At 33.8% G+C, this 21,697-nt stretch overlaps 1 protein-coding gene across 3 annotated transcripts; it reads right to left on the bottom strand.

The window, feature by feature from the left end:
- Positions 1 to 164: 164 nt before the first annotated feature.
- On the bottom strand, positions 165 to 20,034 carry LOC124359928. Of its 3 annotated transcripts, none has more exons than XM_046813075.1 (4): positions 19,776 to 20,034; positions 6,421 to 6,544; positions 4,743 to 4,965; positions 165 to 2,480 (listed from the first exon to the last, which is right to left on the bottom strand). In XM_046813075.1, exons 1-4 carry the CDS (start codon positions 19,781 to 19,783, stop codon positions 2,170 to 2,172), a joined length of 666 nt encoding a protein of 221 aa, XP_046669031.1. In that variant the 5' UTR covers positions 19,784 to 20,034; the 3' UTR covers positions 165 to 2,169. The 3 variants fall into 3 exon arrangements, with proteins under 3 accessions (XP_046669031.1, XP_046669032.1, XP_046669033.1); XM_046813076.1 differs by lacking the exon at positions 19,776 to 20,034 and adding an exon at positions 8,967 to 9,406; XM_046813077.1 differs by having other exon boundaries at positions 2,337 to 3,031; positions 19,776 to 20,029.
- Between the last annotated feature and the right edge of the window lie 1,663 nt (positions 20,035 to 21,697).

Below are 21,697 nucleotides of genomic sequence, written 5' to 3'. Positions count from 1 at the left end.
GCACGGAGCGTTGAGCTCCAAACGGTCGCGGCACTCGTAAATTAACGTCTCACAAACAATAACTTTCTGGCCAAACCATAAGAGCTAATTAAAAAAAAAATATATGTTCTGAAAACTTCAACTATTCAACAACATTTTCCACCGTTTTTAAACTTGCCTGACCAAAAAACGGCAAAAGTAGCAGCCGACTAACTTTTTTATGTCAAGTTTTAAAATGTAAACATAATTCTCGACTTTATTTAATTATTTAAATTGCAAAACTAAATTTTTTGAACATTTGAATGATACCACAGGTATCCATAGCTTATTGAATTCACTCATACCAAGTTTCAAAGTATTTTCTTTATTCTAAGTAGGGTAGATCACGAGTTGATTGAGACGGGAGAACTGAATTTTTACACTAATCGGAGCGTAGTTTTGAGTTTCTATCCCACAAGAACATGGCGGACCTGGCTTCACCTGCCCCAATGTTGGCAAGATAGGCATAGCCCATCTATTTGGTCTTATTGTAATCTATGGTGTCGCCGTCTCATTTAATAAATTCTAAGAATGTTGTTGTTTGATCATTTCATAACGTCGAAAGAAAGGTTAGAGAACACAGTATCTCAATACAATGACCGTAAACCAGCTAGCTGTGAAAGTGTGTGAGTAGCCTACTGTGGTGTAATGATCACATTGTGTGTTAGTATATCGCAGTTTGTCACAAAGCAATTTACTACATTTGGGCAGTTTAACACGTGCGTAGAGAATTTAAAACAATTAATCAATAGTGTTGGGAGATACAAGTTTAATTGTAACAAGTACCTTGGTAAGTGATGCTGATATTTAGAGGCTGTTATACCGAGACAATAATCGATTACTGAAACCTTCAGCATTTCACAGCTGGTTTTATATGAAAGACTAAAAATTTAATCTCTGAATTGTAATTATATGACATCAAGTTAAATGAAACTTTTTTTATTTGTAATTGATAGAAGTAACTTATTAAAAATCTCCCTTAGTAATATACGTAAGATGACACAACGTTAACACATACTATAAGAAAACAAATGCTTTTTCCCAGTGCATTTTATTTACAATAGATACCATCAGAAGCGCAAGACACTTAATATATATGAGAAAGGGATTTACATTACACGTTTTATACATAAATAATTAAAATTCAATACATTCAATTATACCATTCGTATGTAATATAGATAACCAAGTTTGTAGTTTTGTTTGGATTTGACAACCAACAACAAGTAGGCCTATTGATAGTAAGAACTCGTATAATCCATAAACAATAAACAATAATCCAACTATTGTACTTCTAACATATCCAAGAAATCTAAATCGTTTTCAAAATCCTCCTCAGTAAATCTGGAGTGTTTTGAAACTTCTCTGTGCTTAATCCTACATCCTTTTAAAAGTTACAAAAAGTAAACAAAGCACAACTCTACAAATAGCTTCTACGCATGCGTCTAAGAAAGCGCCAAGGGTTCTACGCTGTGGGACGGAGGAGCCAGGGCCGACTGCATGAGAGCAAGGGTGTAAGGGCTAAGTGACAATGAGAGTTGGCTAACGAGACCTGTCAATTCTTCCGTAGGTGTAGTTGAAGTCTTGCAGCGAAACGATAGATCAAAAGTACCAATGACGAATACATAATATTTGTAGTTAATGAAAGAATCACAACGTTTCATACAGTAAGAAGGCCACATTCACGTACTGACATTCTTATATTCTCTTTGCACAACATTCGTAACTTCATGCCGATCAAAACAATTTCCTTTATTCATGAAAGTTTTTAAACATTGCTTTACAATTAATGCTAAGTAAGTAAATATAAATGGGTCATAAAATAATTTTCATTTATAGACTATAATCCTCGCAAGAGCCACAAACCCTCTATTTTTTGTTAACAAACATAAGCAATGACGGGTACTATTACATATGTATGAAGGATGATAATGATCGTAGCTATGGCAATGTTTCTATGATATGATGTTGATGATAATGGTGATGGTGACAAAATGATATCCTTCGCTTGGGAGCCAACGAAGATTCTCCTAGAACGACAACAAACATAACATAACCGGGGTTCATGCAGACTAATGGGAATGCAGCAAACGAGGCATATTGCAACAAATGAATCTGCTAAACACGATAAATATCAGGCTCATCTAGATGCTAGTGCCACAAGGGTACCGTCAGAGTGATCAGGATCAGAAGAAATGTCGAACCCAGGTGATTGCTGCTGTCCTCTTCCTGGCAAGGACGAGTGTGGATCTCTTTTGCCCGTTTGTAATGTTTAGCTTCCAGGACTCCTAGAGTTTCCTCATAAACGTCCTTCGGCATGTTTTCTGTGCGAGAAAAAGCTACAGTGCTCAAAAGCCTCAGTTTTGAGGAGCAGAAGCTCAAGAACATGTAGTCGTCGTCCAGTTTTAACACGCGAACAATTCCTCCATAATGCTTGTACTGATCATCGCTAACCAGCGTACCTTTAACACAGACATTCATATTAGGTTTAGAAGTCACCAAAATACTGTACGGGAAAAGCCTTATTGGACATTTTTGTTTATCTTAGGAGTAAAGTAACTCAATTAGATCTTCTCCGGGGTAGACTATTCAAACTAAGGACTAAAGTAGCCTATACGGAGTAGACTCAGGCTCGACAGGTGTAGGGTTATAACGTGTTGTGCAAACTGGGATAGCGTGAGGAGTAAAAGCTGTGAAAACTTACTAGTTCAGCAAAATAACCTAATATAAATAACGGCCACCTACTGCCGCAGTAGCAGCACCAGTGTGGATATACTCGCGAGCACCACGGATACTGGAAGGTTCTTAGAAACACTTGCGTTGTTGACGCACAGAGACTTTTTCTCGACTGGAGGGAACTTGACAAGCTTGGCGATTTCGTTATTAGCCTCGTTCATCACGTCCTGGGACATGCTGCTGTGTTTCGAGAGGATGACTGTGTAATGGAGGTTATTCGAGCAGTTCCTGATGATCATGTATTTGTCTTTTTCCACCGATAAGATGGACCCCTTACCTGAATTCAATGATCTGAACGTTACAAACAGTTATGGCAAAGTAAAAGAGGAAAGGACAACAAGTTTCAATACTTACACTATAATAGTATTAATACAGAAGTATTAAAACAAGAAGACAGTATAACCTGTCGAGCAATGCTCTTGGGACAAATCTAAGATTTGTTCTTCCTAAACATGATCAAGATCAAGATTTCAAGAAATCTCTCGCATAAAACATTCGAAGTCTGTGCATAGCCACTGGGTAATATCTTCCTCTGAGAAGTGGCTTTATACTCAGTGTTTTAAACAGTGGCTAGTAATTAAAATTTATTTGCATTGTTACTAATTTTAAAATAAATTTTAGATTTAAGAAACATAAAAATACTTTCCTTCCCACCAAAGTTCTCCCCACTGAAACAGCCGAAAATTTCCTGGAAGAGATATAGATTTTCATGGCATTGATATAATGTTTTGCACATCCCCTTCAATATAGAATTTCGTAATTTACTTTAATTAATGTTGCTACTGTAATGAAAGTCTTGAGATTAAATTTGAAAAATAAGCAATTTCCTGACTCCTGTTCGAAATTGAAAATGCCTTACTTTCATCCTGAGAATGGTCAAGAGAGGTCGTACATTGACTTTGAAGCTCGTTTGCACGTATGCGGCTTACACAGGATGCAATAAGTAAGATGACTGTTATATTGCACACATTCTTCTGGATTCCGTTGTTGTTATTCATTAAAATTTACACTAAGGACTTAAATCGTTTAGTGTTACTGTAAAGTCTAGCAGAGAAAGCTATACCCCGTAATATATTGTGTGTCACGTCTCGCAACTTAACCAGAGATTTTACCGATATTTTAAGAGCATGGCAGTTATTGAGTAGTCAAAATGTTAAACGAAACTCAAAAACTAAATAAATACTGTTTTCAAATTGTATTAATGTATTAGTGGATCAAACTAGAAAGTAAAATCAATGTTTGAAACTCCTTATTCTATTTTTTTTCTACATAAACTGGCTACGAATTTAAATACAATGTGGTCCTTTAATTAATTGTTTGAGCTACTACAAGTCTAGGACCATAATTTTACTCTCAATTACAAACCTGAACAATTTAGTTATTGATTGTACTATTTATCAGTACTCATTTAGCAGGTTCGTATATTACTTGATTTCCGTAAGTTTGGTAGTTTTTACGTTCGTAAAACGGTAAATTCATAGACTGTATATAATTATGCAGTGCTAATGGCATTTTTATCCATCTTATATAAAAAAATCACTAACATAAAACATTTCAAAAAAATTCCAACCCACTTTGGTGTATGAAAAGAAACACTCATATCACTTCTACGATTATTAGGAGCGGATTCAGTTACTTTGTGGGTATTTACGAAAGAATTGGTAGCTTTGACACTAGCATTAAAAGGAAAGATTATTTCTTATTCTAAACATAACATTAGGACGGCTCGTACATGTAATGAACAGAGAAGAATTAAAATATCTTAAAATATCAAAGTTTGAGCCACTTTAAAACATATATTATTAAAAAAATTCAATAATAAAAATTGCAAATTTGGTTGCTTATGCTAACCTTTTGTTTTATATGACTAAAAAGGTATATTTTAAATTAATAAAATTTAAGTCTTGATAGTGGTTATAAATGTTTGCACCAAGTTTGCCATACTACTATTTGTTAGAATCGGTCACGACTATTGAGTATGTGCTAACCTGTCTGTTCACCGGAGGACTGCCACTGACTTTTCAGCCCTTTCTGGGTGAACTTATAATCCAAATCACCGGCGGTCGAGTTCCAAACCATTGTCAGGGTCTTCTTGTTCTTAGGACCGACACTGAACGTCACAGTAGGGCAGTTTGGCTCGGTCGGAATCCCATAGATCTTGGAGTCGTTCCGGTGCAGTACTATTTCCATCGGGTACCAGTTGCCCTCCACCTGCACAGAGTTCGCGTGAAAATGTAACAATATCGATCCTTGGTCTACCAGTAATTAGAAGGTCAGATATTGTGTATTTTGCAACTCCACTTGTTACAAAGACATTTAAAACTTTTAAAAATAATGATCAGGGTGTAATCAGGGTGTAAAAATAAAGAGTACCGTGTAATGACCAAGACCCTTTGGATGAATGCTACGAATGAGTGTAAGTGCAATATTGTCATGTTTCCGTCCAAGTGCTAGTGGTCAGAGACCAATGGGACGCGAACTTCAAAATACTGTACTCAGATTTGTGTCAGTTTTGTGTAAAAATCGACTAATCAGATTTGTGTTGTAATCGACTAATGTCGATAAAGCTAACCGTTATATCAAGGTTACTGTGATACCTATACCTGATCGTCAATCGAGTAATAATTGTTAATAATGGTTGTTAAAAGTTGACCAGAAACTTATATCCGGCGTAAAAGTGGGTCAAAACCTCGCGCTCAAAATACTTGTTCATTTTCCCATCACTGTTCCGGCTTTTTTTTAAATAAATTTTGGATTTCGTCTACCGTATTTCGTAGGCTTGGACGTCTTTCTTCCCTAAGCGAGAAACAACAGGACTTTACAATTAAATTTAGGCGATTAACTTTTGCTAATATTAATTAATATAACATTTATTTCTAGCTGTTATGTAGATTTAACTTGATATGGAAATTTTAAATCAAATTCAAATTCTCTCACAATGAGTGATAGAAAGGTCTTCATTGTCGTACAAGATTGGTTGTTTAAGTTTGTACAAACTTTTTATCTCGTGCAAGTATTCCCCCAATAAACGCCAAGAATCAAACGTGTTTTATAAACTTTAATCTATTAAAAACAAACATTTTTCATCGTGCATTTTTCAATACCTGTTATGGTTTTAAGATGGTGGTCGTACAAAGTTTCTAAAGGGAATAGGGAATATATCTAAGTTAATACGCTTCGCAACAAAGATTATACTCTCTTATCATTCATTACACCACAAGTTTGTTGAACAAAGTTATGAGAATTGTACCATATACCGAAGCAGTATAAAGGAATAAATTTATTTTTTGGAACCAAATCAAGTCGACATTTTGAGAAAACACCGATACGTTATTAAAATTTTACAAAAATTCGATCATAAAACTAGTATTGCTCCTATCATACATGGTAGTAAAATAAAATTTGGATTCATACGTTACAAACCAACCGATTTCTGATCTCAAAGGCTCAAATTTGAAAGTAAATCTGAGACCTTTCATCTGAGGTTTAAGGGATGTTATGTTTTTTGTGTGGTTATAGTAACATTTTAAGTACTAATGGACCGTAATAACAGCGGCGTTGTATAAATTAATCTTAGACAATGATGAACACGTGAAGTTTGTCTATCCTCCGACTGCGACGGAAGGAACATTGACAGTTGCAATAACTTGGACAAATCAAACTTACGTCCTCCATTTTAAAGTTGGGCTCTGTAGGAATCTCCATGCAGTCTTGGATGACGCCCAGCACTTGGGTGACGACAGCCAACACCAGGACTAGGCCGGCGGTCGATACCATACTCGTGGGTGAGCTGTACAACAGATACACAATCACACCAGATCACCTCTGAAATATCCAAGAGTACAATACAATCCAGAAAAGATAACGAATAATATGATAAAGTAATGACATTCTTATTATATTTACTTTTTGTATTTACTTTTGTGATGTGTCTGAAGAAGATATCTTTGATATCGAAAGGCCTCACAAAATAATAAAAGTGTTAAATATTGGTTTAATGTTTTAATGCAAGTAAGTTAATGACATTCTCCATATTCAATCCTAGAGTTTAGACGTTCAAGGTTAAGCGTAATAAAGAACATTAAGGCCATCAAATTCACATTGATAAAATAAAAAACTTATCATTATCGATAATTTGATTTTGAACAGGAAACTCAGACCGGTTTTATCTTAAAATGTACAGAATTAAAAACATCAGAGATGTTACATGAATGCGTAATGAAACCTACTTTGCAAGGACACAATTCCTATACGTCATGCATTTTTTTAAATATCAGGAATATAATTATAAACTGTGGCAAAGGGTTATCAAGGAATAAAATTAACAATTAGACGAATTATATTTGTTGGAAATGTTCTTGAAAACTGCAGTGAACCTAATATAAATAAGATAGAGTCAAATAAACCACATTTCTCAATACGTTAGTTTAATGTTTAGAATACTTATACAAGGTGTTTGAAAAGTCTGGGTACGGCTTAATATTTTACAAACCATAGCAGATAATATCTTTATCTTAGCAATTAATATCTTATTCTTTGTTGGTGAAATAGTTAACTTAATATTTTAATTAATTTTTTTATATTTTTTATAAATGCTAATCAGTGAAACCATTGGTTAGTAAAGTGAAACGCCGCCTACCGCATCAGAATACGACGATCCAGTCAGAAATGGCAGCGCATAATGTACTTCACAATGTGTACCTAAAACAACCCGCCATTTCTGATTGGATAACCCTTTTGAGATGCGGTTTGCGGCATTCAACTCTACTAAGTGAGCTCTTTCAAATGAGGTATAACTCGACCCATGCTTTAATTTAAGATTTCCATGTTTTCCTCTGTGGGCCGTCCCCCCATGGTTGGCATGTCATGGTAATAGCAAGGAAAAATAGTTTACATAGCCATATGACACTGTGCAAAGTTTATACTGATGGCGAGAGAAAAGAAGAGACCTGGATTCTGGCCTATCTGAAATTTGCAGGCGTTACTACTAGTATGTTGCCGCGCCCTGTTTCGTAATTCCATTATTGTTTCACTGTTCCATTGCTAGGATAAACAATTCGCAGGGTTGGCTGTGGGGCGAAGCGCCTGAAATTACCGGGCGGCAACACACTAGTACACAGCTGTGCGCCGGCACGGGCCAGGTCTCTTCTTTTCTCTCGCCAACAGTAGATTTTATCTGCTATGGTTTGTAAAATATTAAGCCGTACCCAGACTTTTCAAACACCTTGTATATGGCTAATGGAAGCTCGCAAGGCTATATGCAGAGAGTACTTTACCAGAAGACTCCGGTACAGAGAAACGTTCTCAAATGTTGTTTTTGGACCATACAATTTCAGTGACAGAAGAAAAGAGCAATATAGTAGCATTTTTATACTTTTTAAATTTTAAATTGCTTATTAATAATAAGCAAGCTTTTATTTTATACAATTTTCAATTTCCTAGTTAATAGTTGTTCGAACTTAAAAATATCTATAACAATTTTTAGAACTTAATTCTTCATTTTGTCTCTTATGGTTTTTACTCACATTTAAAGTTTATGAGATATTTCGCTTTACAGTTTTAAAATAACTGCTATTTAAAAAAGAAATGTTGCAAACTAATGCAAACTAAGGAATATGTATACTACTGAGACACACATTCATACCAAGTTTTATGAATTTTGTAAACATCACATATTTCCAGATAGAAAACGGATAGACCGTTGTTGAAATGACATTTTCTGTTTGTTCGGATCTTTGGAATAACTTGGCTGCCTACATACGTGACACCCTGTATATTCTAAAATCGAATATTGGATGGAACCGAAATCTTTGATTAGTCTATCAAATTACTGCGTGAGATGCTAAAATCTGTGCCATATGAAATATTGCGGTCATACTTTATCTTCCGGCAATTAACTTAAACAGTCATTTAAAACAATATGACAAAGTATTGAGTAAAGTTTGTCATATTTTTACACTTTTTGTATTTAGTAAATTCTAATTAATTAATTGTTGAGTAAATGTAATTAGTACAAAGTAGGCCAAAAGTAGAGGATTAAAATGAATTTCAACCTGAAATAAAATATTAAGCACTAGCGTACCGAACTAAATACTTGCCACACAATCCCCAAACCGATACAAGGACTATTCTCTTTTAAAGATAACGGATAAATGCACCAAAGATAATATCCCGAAAAGAGGAATCATATTATATTACAATAACATACATACCTCTTAGAAATTCCTTAAAATTACGTCGCAAAACTAGCAGCAGAAACTGACATCAAAGGTAGGAAATCTTACAGTTGTCGTATTACACTGTAATATACATAACAAATAGGCATAACACTTTTAAGAAAACTCTTTTTTAGTCAAATAGGCTGCATATTATAATTTACTTTATGTGGTTTTTCGTAAATACTCTTTACCGACAAAAAATTGCTAACGTAACGATGCGTGATATGTTTATGATTTCATTCGGATCACTCATATAAATAGTATTAATTAATACATAGAACCACACGCGTGCTTATAGTGGAGGTCAGAGTGTAACAACCTTGGTGAGGTGTGACATTTGTATAACCTAAATTAAAAGGAAGTTCACTGGGTCCGAAGGGGATCACCACCGTCACGATTTTACTACTGGACAGGGAACACTCACTGGACTGGACCGGTGACCTCCACAGTTCACGTCCCCGTCATACAGGATACACGGCAGATCTGGACCGTGATAATACTAACACATGAAGCTTCCTGCTCGCTTGTTTTGTTATAGCATTGCGAAACTTGCCTAAACCTAAAAACGTCCGTGATAACCGACCAATACATACCCACTGTGAAGAAACTGACAACCATTCGTTGTAAAACTCTAAAGATGCATTTATACTGAAGTGTGTTACACTTCACTGTATTTTACTGTATGGTAAAGTATGTTGTTTACACCTATGCTGTGAACAAGTTTCCAAAAAGTTTTTTTTTCTAACCCAGTGGAATTTTTAAGGAATTACAGGGTGTTTTTAAGGAAAGCAATCCAAACAATTTGAAAATTTTTATTGATTTCTCCGAGAATCGAAACCGAGAACTCTCGAATTCACTGTCCTGGCTCGGTACCCACTGTCCACTACACACGGGATTCTTTTGACGAGGGGTTGACAAGAGATCGTACTCGCACTGTTGTACTTCAACGTGTGTTTCTAGATCTGAGTTGTGAGAGAAAATAATATTAATCAAATGCCTGTCTTAGAGTACATTACTGTACATTAATGGACAGTAGTACATAACGCCGCAGACTCTATTGTTAAGATCATCATAGTTTTACAATCAACCTCATATTTAATCACGATTTCGAGAACAAAAACAGTGAGTGCCAATAATCCGACCTGGCAATCTAATTTAGCGTTTGATTTTATTAGCCTGGCAACCTGGCACGTTCTCTCCAATTTAGCATTTGAACAATTGCATTTTCTAGGGTTTAGTCACTTTTACGTTGCAATTACGTTTATTTTGGCCAAACCCACGACCAAATACGTCACTTTTTTATTCACCACTCACTTATAAAAGTTGGCTTAATATGTAAAGTGACTCATTCACGCTTTGAAGAACCGAGCGTGCTGAAATACACGAGAAGAAGTAGTAAATAAGTTATTCTTTGCCAGGTCGTTCCTCCCGTTTGTCAAAGGGAAGTTCAACAAAGGTAAGTAAACAGTGCGCTCCAATACTCTGGCAATAAAGAAAAGGGTTTATTTGCTGATATTCCCTTTAGTCGACTTCCCTGATACTTAAAAATAAACTTCACTAAAATTTGAAGGCACTGAGACCATTTTGTGAGATCCTTTATGTTGAATTATCAGGATGTTTAAGATTAACTCTGGATCATTAATAAAGTTCGAGCTGCAGAGGTGGAGAATGTTTGAACAGAATTGTACCGGCACATATTGGAAATTGCATTGAAGTTTGATCATTTAAATTTTTAAAACGTTGTCAACTGTGATAAGGCTTTTGGTAAAAAGTCAGTGATTGATTTAGGAAATGCATTGCTGTCATAAGGATTGGTGCGTTGGGTGCAATTAAAACACATAATTTCCAAATCTTGATTTTTTAAAATGTTAAAGATGTAGACACAAAAGGGGAAAGGCTTATTTTATGAAAAAGTAAAAAGGGGGAAGTGGTCATGTAGTAAGAACGTTAAAGTGGATGGATAAACTGGTGAAAAACTAGCAACATTTTTGATAGTGTTCAACAGTTAAGAAGATAAGTATAGTGCTATGATAGTGGAAAAGATCTGAGATTATGGCTGCTATAATACATGATGTTGTAATTACATATAAGTTCGTGAGATCGTTTAGATGGATTCATTGTCTATTGCCGCATTCGAACACAACCCTTCAAGTTCTATAGAAGGATACTTCTTTGTTTGAAGTTTGTTTTTGACGATAAAAGGATTGTGAAAAAAACAGGATTTTTCTGACATTTGCCATCGTTCAGTGATACAATACAACCAGTAACACAAGTTTCGAGATCTGATATCTGATCTCTTCTTCAGGTAAATGACTAAACTAATGCATGACTAAAATCTATGTTAGTCATGATTTTAATTAACCTTTGAATTTAGTCTAACCTAGATTTTAACCATGCATTAGTTTGGTCTTGAAGAAGAGATCAGATTGCAGATCTCGAACCGTAGTGTTACGTAGTATTGTATCTCTGAACGATGTAAATGTCCGGAAAATCCTATTTCCTTCAAAAGGATAATCTTTTATTTTGTTTATATGGATGGTTTATGTATATAAATGATTGGGCGTATTAAAATATGAGAAAGATATGGCAATTGAAGAAAAAAAACTTGGAATTCAAGTAACAGAATCTCTTTTTAAAGGAGAGGAGTCATCTCTGTTAACTAGGCTCACGTTAATATGAAGAAAGGACAACAAAACCGATACCAGAGCATACTACAATGACAGATCACATTAGCTATTTTGGAACAAACAAGACAAGTATCCCGGTTGTAAACAAAACTAACATTTGTAAGTTGTAATAAATGCGAATTCGCCTTCATCGATGTATAGTAGATACATCACTATGACAATGATATTTTATATCACTGTGACTTCTACCATATGGTTCCAGATATTATTTATTTATATAGTTTTTTTCTAATTTTATAGAGTAAAATAATCCAATTCTATTGTTGCTTAATGCATCACTCATGGAATACTACAACCCCATATAATCCCATCCATATAAAAAATTTCCTTTTTGACGTGACAACGTCTTAAATTAGGTTGCGGCTCGGAGTCACTCATGAAAAAGTGTAACGCCCGGTAACGTTACGATGCCCGTCCAGTGGGTCCGCCGCACGGGATCCGCACGGGATAAAGCAGATAACTGTGGGTCCGCCGCACGGGATAAAGCAGATAACTATGTTTATTCGATGTGGAGTGCTTAGATTCGTCATTTACAACAACTACAACAATAAAGGTAAATAATTGTACACTGATATTTCATTATCGTAAACTATGATTGATTGATTAATTGTTAGATTGACACAAAGTTGAGAAACTGAGTTTATAGGTTATGTCATACTATTGACAAATGTTGATAGTGTTAAGTAAATTATTAGTTTAAATCACTCTGCAATCAATCGTAATTCAGTCGATTGAGAAGAAACAGCGCGTATTGCTAGTCAAACATTTAAAATAACAAATTATAACCTCTAACCTGTCATAACAGTGCGACCAAACAAACGAACTAAACCGACCAATCACCACGCGCGAAGTTAGAATTTAACTGTGTTTAGCAAGAATTTCAAATTCCAATTTTAGTAAATATTTTATTCAACTTTACCATTTACAATAACAAATTTTAATTAATTTCAAATTATGTACAATGTTTTAGTAAACAAAATATATTTCTATAGTTAAAATTTGTGCAATTCTTATTTTCATTCAATTCCTTGTTCCTATTGTGCAATTTAATAATATTCATATCAATAAATATTCTACCGAGAAAAAGACGTTGTCACGTAAAATCTTCGCCCGTAAAACCGACTTTACAGGCAACCATAATTTTTTTTATGACGCAAATAAACATAAAATATCTTATTTTATTAAGGATACTTTAGACATGAGGAAGCTATTTAACTGTATTTACTTGTACATTATATTAATTTAAATAGTATTTAGTGTGGTCAGCGAGTAACTTTTGGTTAGCCAAAATTGCAGAAGGTTTTGGTTATTGACCAAATTAAATTGCACAAGTCTGTATGCAACTGATTGAAAAGCAATCTGAAAACATGATTTGGGTGTTCAGGGTAACAACTTTGAACAGTAGGATTCCTTGAGTAAAATATAATGTAATCAAGTGTTTCATGTAGGATGTACCGAATGGATTACGGCTTTCACAGAGAAATTAATCTATATTCACCCAAACCATAGATGACAAAACATAGTTAAACAACCTAAGCGTTTATAAAACATTGAGCATTTGCTGACTTCATAAATTTTATCATGATGTATAACATTTTAAAGCGTTGAATCAATTAAAATTTAAAACGTCGGATTAAAAAAATTAACACTTGGGAGGTAAGAAAATATAACAAGCCGTCGAAATGATCCTCATTATAAACACGTATCGAGATCTATAGCAAGACAATTTGGGAATTTGTAAGAGATGAAATTAAATATAAATTGTACAAAATACATGTAATACAACATGTTTAACAATATTGAATTGAAATTAGAAACCTTTGTTCCTTCTTCTTTAAATTTTGCAATTTAAAGGAGAATTTATGTTTATGTATACATCATTTTGAAATAAGTTTAAATCAAGTATATTTTATGATTTAAATTACGTGTTTATTACACGTTTTAAAGTAAACATTTTACAGGTTATTGTTTCTGTGCCTTTGCTTATGTTTATTTTCAATAACAACTGTGAGGAACGGTTCAATAAAGTATAGGGGAAGTATAGTAATGCGCAATGAGGTTAGGTCGAAATTCATTTTACAAAAACTGTAATAATATTATAAATGCGAAAGTATCTTTGTTTGTTTTGCTTTAATGCACAAACTATCCAACTGATTGTACTGAAATTTTACATGGTTATTCTTAGGGCCGCTAAGATATAGGCGTATTCTTATTTCTAAAATCCCTTTGGACTACGCTCCACTGGTTGCTAAAGTAGAAAAAAATCCCATCTTGGTTTCTAGAGTTATGAAATATGGATTGAAAGTGCCTGTTAAATGTAATTAACTATTCTGAGTAAACATTGTATTATGACAGCACGACCAAATTTTTAATTAATTGAACCACTATTTGAAATTTTTTACATTTATAGACTTCCACCATAAAGTATGTTTATGGCAAATCAATCAATTTATTATGTATTTTACTAAATGAACAAAATTGTGAATGTGTAAACAGTGTAAATTATGTAAGGTGTTGAATTATATTTCCTTACAAATATTTAAGGAAATATAATCTCAATGGTTGCACGACATATTTACAGTAGCTGAAGGAAAAAAAACAGAGGGTCTGGGCATTAGCATGATTCACCAAATCATCCGCTTCTTGACTACAATTTGGGAAAAATGAGCGCAGAGTGAGTCCGTGATTATAGCAATTAGTGGAACCATAAAGCAATACACGAGACACTAAATGCAATTTTTATGATAGAGCAATGTCGAGGGGACATCCCAATTATTTCTCACTGATGAATTATGCGATACCGATTAGGTATATAAATACCGATTTAATTTCTAGACTGGATCAAGGAGATAGTAGGATATAGCGAACACGGATACGAACTTTACTGTATCGTCTATCATCTTTACATATGATGATACTGTGGTGCTGGCATTGTATGTGAGGAGTGTGAGTGAGATAGAATACCATAAATATTATTTATTTCTAAAATATTCTTATTATTTATTTATAAATTATTGTTATTAGTATTATTAATAGTTTTTGGTTCTTATTTATAGTGGAAGTTGTAATATTATTTTGTGTTATGATTGTATAACTATATTTTTATTTTATATTTTTTTTAGAAGTATCATATTTATAGTTTTTTAGTGTTTAGATTAATGTTTAATTTAATGTCTTTAGTAAAGTAGATTAGTGTTAGTATTAATTTAGGTAATATTTGTTAATAATTATTGTTCAGACAGGTTAAGTGTAAGAAAGGGCTATGAGGCCCTAACTTTGCCTGTATAAATAAACAATTTTTCATTTTATTTCATTTCATTTCCTACATTGGTCTTATGGCCAAAGAGAAAATTATTGAAAAATGTTTTTAACACGCTGAATACAATACGATACTCTAACATGTAGTAGTGATATAGTAGTGATATAGTAGTGATATAGTAGTGATATAGTAGTGATATAGTAATGATATAGTAGTGATATAGTAGTGATATAGTAGTGATATAGTAGTGATATAGTAGTGATATAGTAATGATATAGTAGTGATATAGTAGTGATATAGTAGTGATATAGTAGTGATATAGTAAAACACGTAGCTATAAACTTTAATATTTCCATGCAACCACAACGAAGCCTTTTACGTGACATGTGGTCTACCTTTTATTTATATTGAGGATTTAAAACTAGCTTGTAATACAAATTCAGGCTTATTAAAGAAAAAAATCCATGTCATTGTTACATAAAATCTTTATCTTTGCTATTGCACACGTAAACAAAATAGAAAAAAGATCTTTAAGCTGTAAAAGAAGTAACAAAAAACGTTTATTGCTTATGTTTTTTTGATCAAAATGACGTGTGGCTTCAATATGGCAGCAGCACAATGTTTTAGGAAGTGTACAGTAACATAGTAGCAATATGAGTGAAATCAGTAATTGCTGTAGAGCCTAAGTTACTTGATTATATCCTGACCTGAAACGGTTAAATTATATATGCTCTAAACGGGTTTATAAGACAACTGCCTTTCTATGAAGTGTGTCATTACGGTTTGTAGTTTTGTAATAAATGCCGCAATGTTTTCGCTAGTATCTCCAGATCTACAGTTCCCTCCACGCTGGACCCTGCCGCTGGGCGTGGGCCGAGGCGTGGCCCCCTGTATGCAGACCCAACATGCACTATTGCGTGCTCATAATATTCTGTCACAGCAGTCCACTTCCGTCGTCAGAGGGGGCGAGTTTGTGTCGAGTGAAGTATCACAGCTATTCATGAAATTAACACAAATTCGTTAACTTTACTTCTAATAAATAAATAAATAATAAATAAATCAAATGGTCGAATTACATGCAAATTCACTTGATCTAGTCCATAAAAAACATTTTTGTAGTATATACATTTTTGAAATTGTCTACGATGTCTAAATCGTATTTTGGATTTCAAATCCAAAATAGCGGTAGGTTTCCAAGTCTCTATAAAGGTAGTACTGAATGACATTTTAGCACAACTATTGATATAACTATAGGATAATTAATGTTATCAGAAACTTAATGAACTTGATTTATATTAACCAGACAAAACAGGGTCTGAAGTACAGATGAGTTACGAATTTAATCAGTCCTTTGTTTAAAGTTTGTTATTGTCAATGGCAGGTTTGAAAGGATAACAGGATTTCGGACATTTTCAATCGTTATATGTTAAAAGGTTTCAAGGATTGGAAGCTATTCTCTTGGTCAGGTGGGGGGGGGGGGTTTAAACATACAAAAGTAGAGAACAGAAAGAATGGAAAGAAAAGGATTGAAACATATCCGGAAGCTGCTTGGGGTCCAGTCCAGACGTTGTCACTGCACAGGATGCAAGTCACGAGTACGAGAATTCTCGAGTGAGATACTGATACAGTACTGTATTAGTTATCCAACATTCGCCTGCCCTGGTGCGTTGTGTGATTGTTATTGTGAATTCTCGTTCTCGTTTCTCGTGCTTACACATGTCACCTTAAAAGAAATTAACACAAATTAAATATTTTAAGATTTTTTTAACATGAGGTACTGAGTTCCTCTTCTATTTAGCTGAGCGTTAGCGAAGCCTATCACTCGTGGGGGGAAGGGGTTGGAAAATTTTCATTTCTATCTATCTATCTGTCTTTTTATCTGGCCGTAAGGTATCTCAAAAACAAACTGACCTGTAGACTGGAAGTTGTCCATGAAACTTCATTTTAAATAAAGAACACTGAGTTCGATTATGGTATGACTTGTACTTCATAGGATTTGGCTGTGCATTAGCGAATATTTTTTGCATAAGTCTTATCAGTAACCATGACGGCAATGAAAAAATAGCAGAGTAAATAAATTTGTAATTTTACATGTAACCTCAGCGAAGCCTGTTACGGCATGTGGTATGGCGTACTCCTACCGTCGCACTACTGTACTTTATAGCAGCAATACAGAGTAATTGACTGAGACTAACTGCAAGCCGATCACTCGTGGGACTGGCAACATTGTATTCCTGTCTGTCTATATGTTGAAATTTTGAGTTAGATTATGGTGCAAGTAGCCCATGGGATTTGGCTGAGTGTTAGGTAATATTTTTACATTACTCTTTTTACGAGAAAGTAGCAGGATAATTAAATTTGTATACAAACAGTACAAGCATGTGAGATTTTAACATGTGACATTTTTATTTAGAGTAAAGAGAAAAAGGGAAGTCAACGTTCAAACTCGATGACAAGATTGAATTTCAGAGCACTCTTACGTTGTAACGCCCACCCTAGAACACGAACTTGAAAAGGGCTCTGAAGCCTATCTTCATGTACAAAAAGTAAATTTATCATATGAACGATATGTCGAAAATGATTTCATCTGAACGTGATAATTTCTACACATTCAAAAATGAATTCTATGACTGTAAATTTCCAACCATGGAATGCGGCTGAGGGTCATTGAAAGTTGACACCATTTCTTTTGTCAACCGGGGGACGTTAAATTTTTTTAATGATTGATTGTCTGTGTGCCCGCAGGATATAACAAGAAATGAGCTTATAGATTTGAAATTGTGGCGGTCTATTTTAGTCATTCTGTATTCTCTTCCTACCGTTATTGTTAAATGACTCTAGATAATAATAACATATTGAATATAAAAAATTACGCCATTGAATCTGCAACAAAAATAATTTGGACGAAACCGATTGTGTAAAAAAGCTCTGACCGGTTATGACTAGTTTTCTCAGTTCTTGCGCTAGAGCACAGGCAATTTGGACAACATAAAAGACTTTATATCTTGTTACTATTTTTGTGATCTGGTTCATTTTAGGATTTAGGGAAATCCTAGAAAACTTCAATAGCAGTAAGCAGATTAGTTTTCGGATTAGGCATGCACGATTGGTCGATAGGTTTATTTCATAGTGCATACCCATATTTAATTAAATCTGATCGTTTATGAGTCGGCCATTATTCTTTTGAATCAAGATTTAAGAACAGGAAGTAAAAGGAGGCCTTGTTTGATATCTGACTGTACTAAATGCATATTAGTTATAAAAAATGTTATTCGTGTTTATAACATCTTGATTATTACTTTCCTAATAGACCAAAAATTAAAATTTAGTTATTTAGCCAGAAGTTAATTTTAACAGACCGCCATTTTGGAAAGCCTAAACACAGAGATATCCTGAAAGCAATAGCCGATCTGTTATCTTTTACGAGACCTATAAAATAATGGAAGATTTGTTTTAGTAATTTTAAGATACATTCACCCACCATTTTTTGGGAAGTGGACGAAATTGCCGACCCCTCTCCTTCGAAGGCATGAATGGTCACTGGAATTGAGTTTTGTACAATGTACGATTCGTTGGGTTTGTTAAACCCATTCACAAAATTGAAATTAACTGTGCAATTTTAGAAAGAAGAAACTGTTGCTTTTCTCTCAGCCTTGTTTTATATTTTTATCTTCAAAATTTTGAACGGGGATTATTTTTTATAGGTTTCAAGCACATCAGTCATGGTGTACTGTTGCAATCAATTATTATAGCTTCGACTGTCATTCTGACGTTAGCTAGAGTCAGCGTTCTTAGCCATTTATATCAATAAATTTTTACCATTTCACAGGTAAAATACTACACTTCCTATTGTAATTTTTAAACAATACCTATTAAAAAGATTTAACGTATGTTCACATATTGATGAGATATTTAAAATTATATGGCTCTGGAAGAACTTTTACAGTATCTTTGAAACTGTTCATAATGCACAAGCTTGAGTTTCAAAAACTAGATTTTCTAGAAAAAAATGTAAACTTTATGAAACCAAATTTACGTAATATCAATAGGTAAGTAACAATTTTATATTTTTATTCAGCGACAAGTTTTGTACAAATTACAATAACGCTTTTTTCCATTTTATGCATATTATTTTCTATTCACTTAAATGTTTGCCATGGAAAGAAAATCACATGGTCTATTTTAAAACTTATTTAAAACTCTTACAGATAATATTTTCCTAAAAGCGATTCCTCAGAATTAATAACAAATTGTATAAAACACTTCTAAAATCAAATTTGAAAAGCATTCTTTTAACTTGATTTTCTAAAGAAACTGTTAATACACTAAAGTAAATATTGTGTTACATTTCACAATGGAATAACCTAACAATCTCATGAATGCAATACTATGATAGTTTAAAAAATAGTAATTTCCGTGTTTTGGAAACCATGCTGGAATATAGGATAGAATATGTAATATTTTTTAAAGAAAGAGCACGCACTAAGCGAATTTTACAAATGAATGTAAAATATTGCTATAGTGAACTAAAAATACAATGCGAATTGCTAAACAAAACTGTTATATTAACGACGCGCAATATTCGAGATGCGACAACAAAGGCCAAGATCCTTCCGGCCAAATAACTAACTGTACCGAAAGATGACGCGTCAAAAGTTTGTTCTTGGATGAAAATTTAATAGAATATTTCAAGACGTACAATTAAAACGTTGATATAAGTTTTATTTACAGTGTTTTAAATATATATTAATATTTAATCTGTACTATTTGAGTACTTACGTTAAGAAGATTTGTAAATAAAATATCTAAAATATCCATTTAAGTATATGAGAGAGATTTGTACTTTTATTGACTTACCCAATCATCTAGAGAGTGGTGTATCCAATTGTTACTCAAAACCAAAAGTTGCCTCGGCGGGACCAACACTATTGCACAAGCGTAGCTCGGAAAATGTGGTAAACACGAACAACCCAGGGGGAGGGGGCAGTGATGGAATCAATATACTCAGCGGCAGGGATGGAGCGGCCGCGGCGCCGGTGGTGGCCTTTCTTAATTTTAAATTGCGCGAATAGTTTATTATGTCAGTAAGTTTTACATTTAAATAACATACATACCTGTGATCTTAAAGAATTATATTAGCCGTATTCAAGAAAATTATTTAGATATTTAGGCAAATAGAAATGGTAATTTGAGTAGGACGTATGTAGTTGCGGGGTTACTAACGACTTGGATCACGAAACGAGAGGTCTACTACACTACCTTGCGGCACTCCTTACCGTTCCTCAGCGCACCATATTACCTGGTTGGATACTACACATTTCACTTTGGGGCAGTCTACTTGTTCGGATACGTGCAAATGTTAGTCATGCAATGTTTATGGAAATTTCACCCGCGTATACAATACTGCCATTGTTGTTCCTACAGCTTGTTACCTACTTTGTCACTTCTGTAAGATCGGAAAACACAGTTTTAATCAGATTTATTTTCTGAATAAGGTACAAACAAGAGCAGGTTTTTAAAGCCATGTCAGAAATAAAGACATCAACCATGGGCACAATTATTTATGGTTAATGTTAGTTCTATATTCCTACCAACAGTTTAGAATATTTCAAGATGTGCTGAGGATTTTTACTCTGAAGTTATTACAAATGTTTCAGGCTGTTAAGATCTAAGAGACTCATATACTGTTATAATTAAAAAACAAATCCAATGTGCTAAAATACTACGTGTAAATCGTACTTCCTTCTGTTGGTGTGTTTCTCGCGTGGAGTAGCTGAAAGTACCCAACATAAGTCTTTGGACGAGAATCAGTGATATTACCTGGAATTTAACAGAAACTGAAAATATCCGACATGAGTCTTGAGACGAGAATCACTCATATTACCTGGAATTTAATAGAAACTGCAAATATCCAAAATCATGTTCTGGGACGAGAATCAGTGATATCACCTGGAATTTAATACAAACTGCAAATACCCAAAACATGTTCTGGGACGAGAATCAGTGATATCACCTGGAATTTAATAGAAACTGCAAATACCCAAATCATGTTCTGGGACGAGAATCAGTGATATCACCTGGAATTTAATAGAAACTGCAAATATCCAAAACATGTTCTGGGACGAGAATCAGTGATATCACCTGGAATTTAATAGAAACTGCAAATATCCAAAACATGTTCTGGGACGAGAATCAGTGATATCACCTGGAATTTAATAGAAACTGCAAATACCCAAAACATGTTCTGGGACGAGAATCAGTGATATCACCTGGAATTTACTACCTCTGTCGATTTCGGTCTCTCATATCCGTGTTAGAAACAAGCATTCCAACGGGAGTAATAATCTGGTCAGTATTTACCCCGCTTGCAAGAAGGAATTTTTGTTTTTAAGTTGAAAATTGGGGTTAAGTGATTGTTTATTTTTGTGACGAAATAACCTTTTATATGAAAACTAAAATTTTATTAGACTACAAAAAATAATTTTTTTTATTAACCGAATTAGACTTTAAGTGATTGTAGTAATCTAAGGAAGATATTACAAAAAAGCTGTTATTAATTAACTAAGAACTATTTTTTGTTAAAAAAACATTCTGTTCATAAACATTTTACAGAATTCATTGTAAAATTATACATTTTCAACAAGGGAAAACATACATAAAGGTTTTTTCAAATAAGATGATCTAACATTACTGTATACAATTTATAACTACTAATATAATAATTTTAGCATGTAAAGTATGTGCCATATGTACATGAATAGCTATATGTATTTATTTGT

This window comes from Homalodisca vitripennis, chromosome 4 (genome assembly GCF_021130785.1).
Source record: "Homalodisca vitripennis isolate AUS2020 chromosome 4, UT_GWSS_2.1, whole genome shotgun sequence".
Classification (NCBI taxonomy): domain Eukaryota; kingdom Metazoa; phylum Arthropoda; class Insecta; order Hemiptera; family Cicadellidae; genus Homalodisca; species Homalodisca vitripennis.
Note: the sequence above shows the minus strand (reverse complement) of the source record. Positions and strands in the feature narration are given on the sequence as shown.

Excerpts from the sequence above, each read along its gene's own strand:
- LOC124359928 (XM_046813075.1), bottom strand. Across the intron at positions 4,966-6,420 it reads CCAACTTTAAAATGGAGGAC|GTGGAGGGCAACTGGTACCC; the intron begins GTAAGTTTGATT and ends AACTCTGTGCAG. Across the intron at positions 2,481-4,742 it reads GTCCTCCGGTGAACAGACAG|GTACGCTGGTTAGCGATGAT; the intron begins GTTAGCACATAC and ends TCTGTGTTAAAG.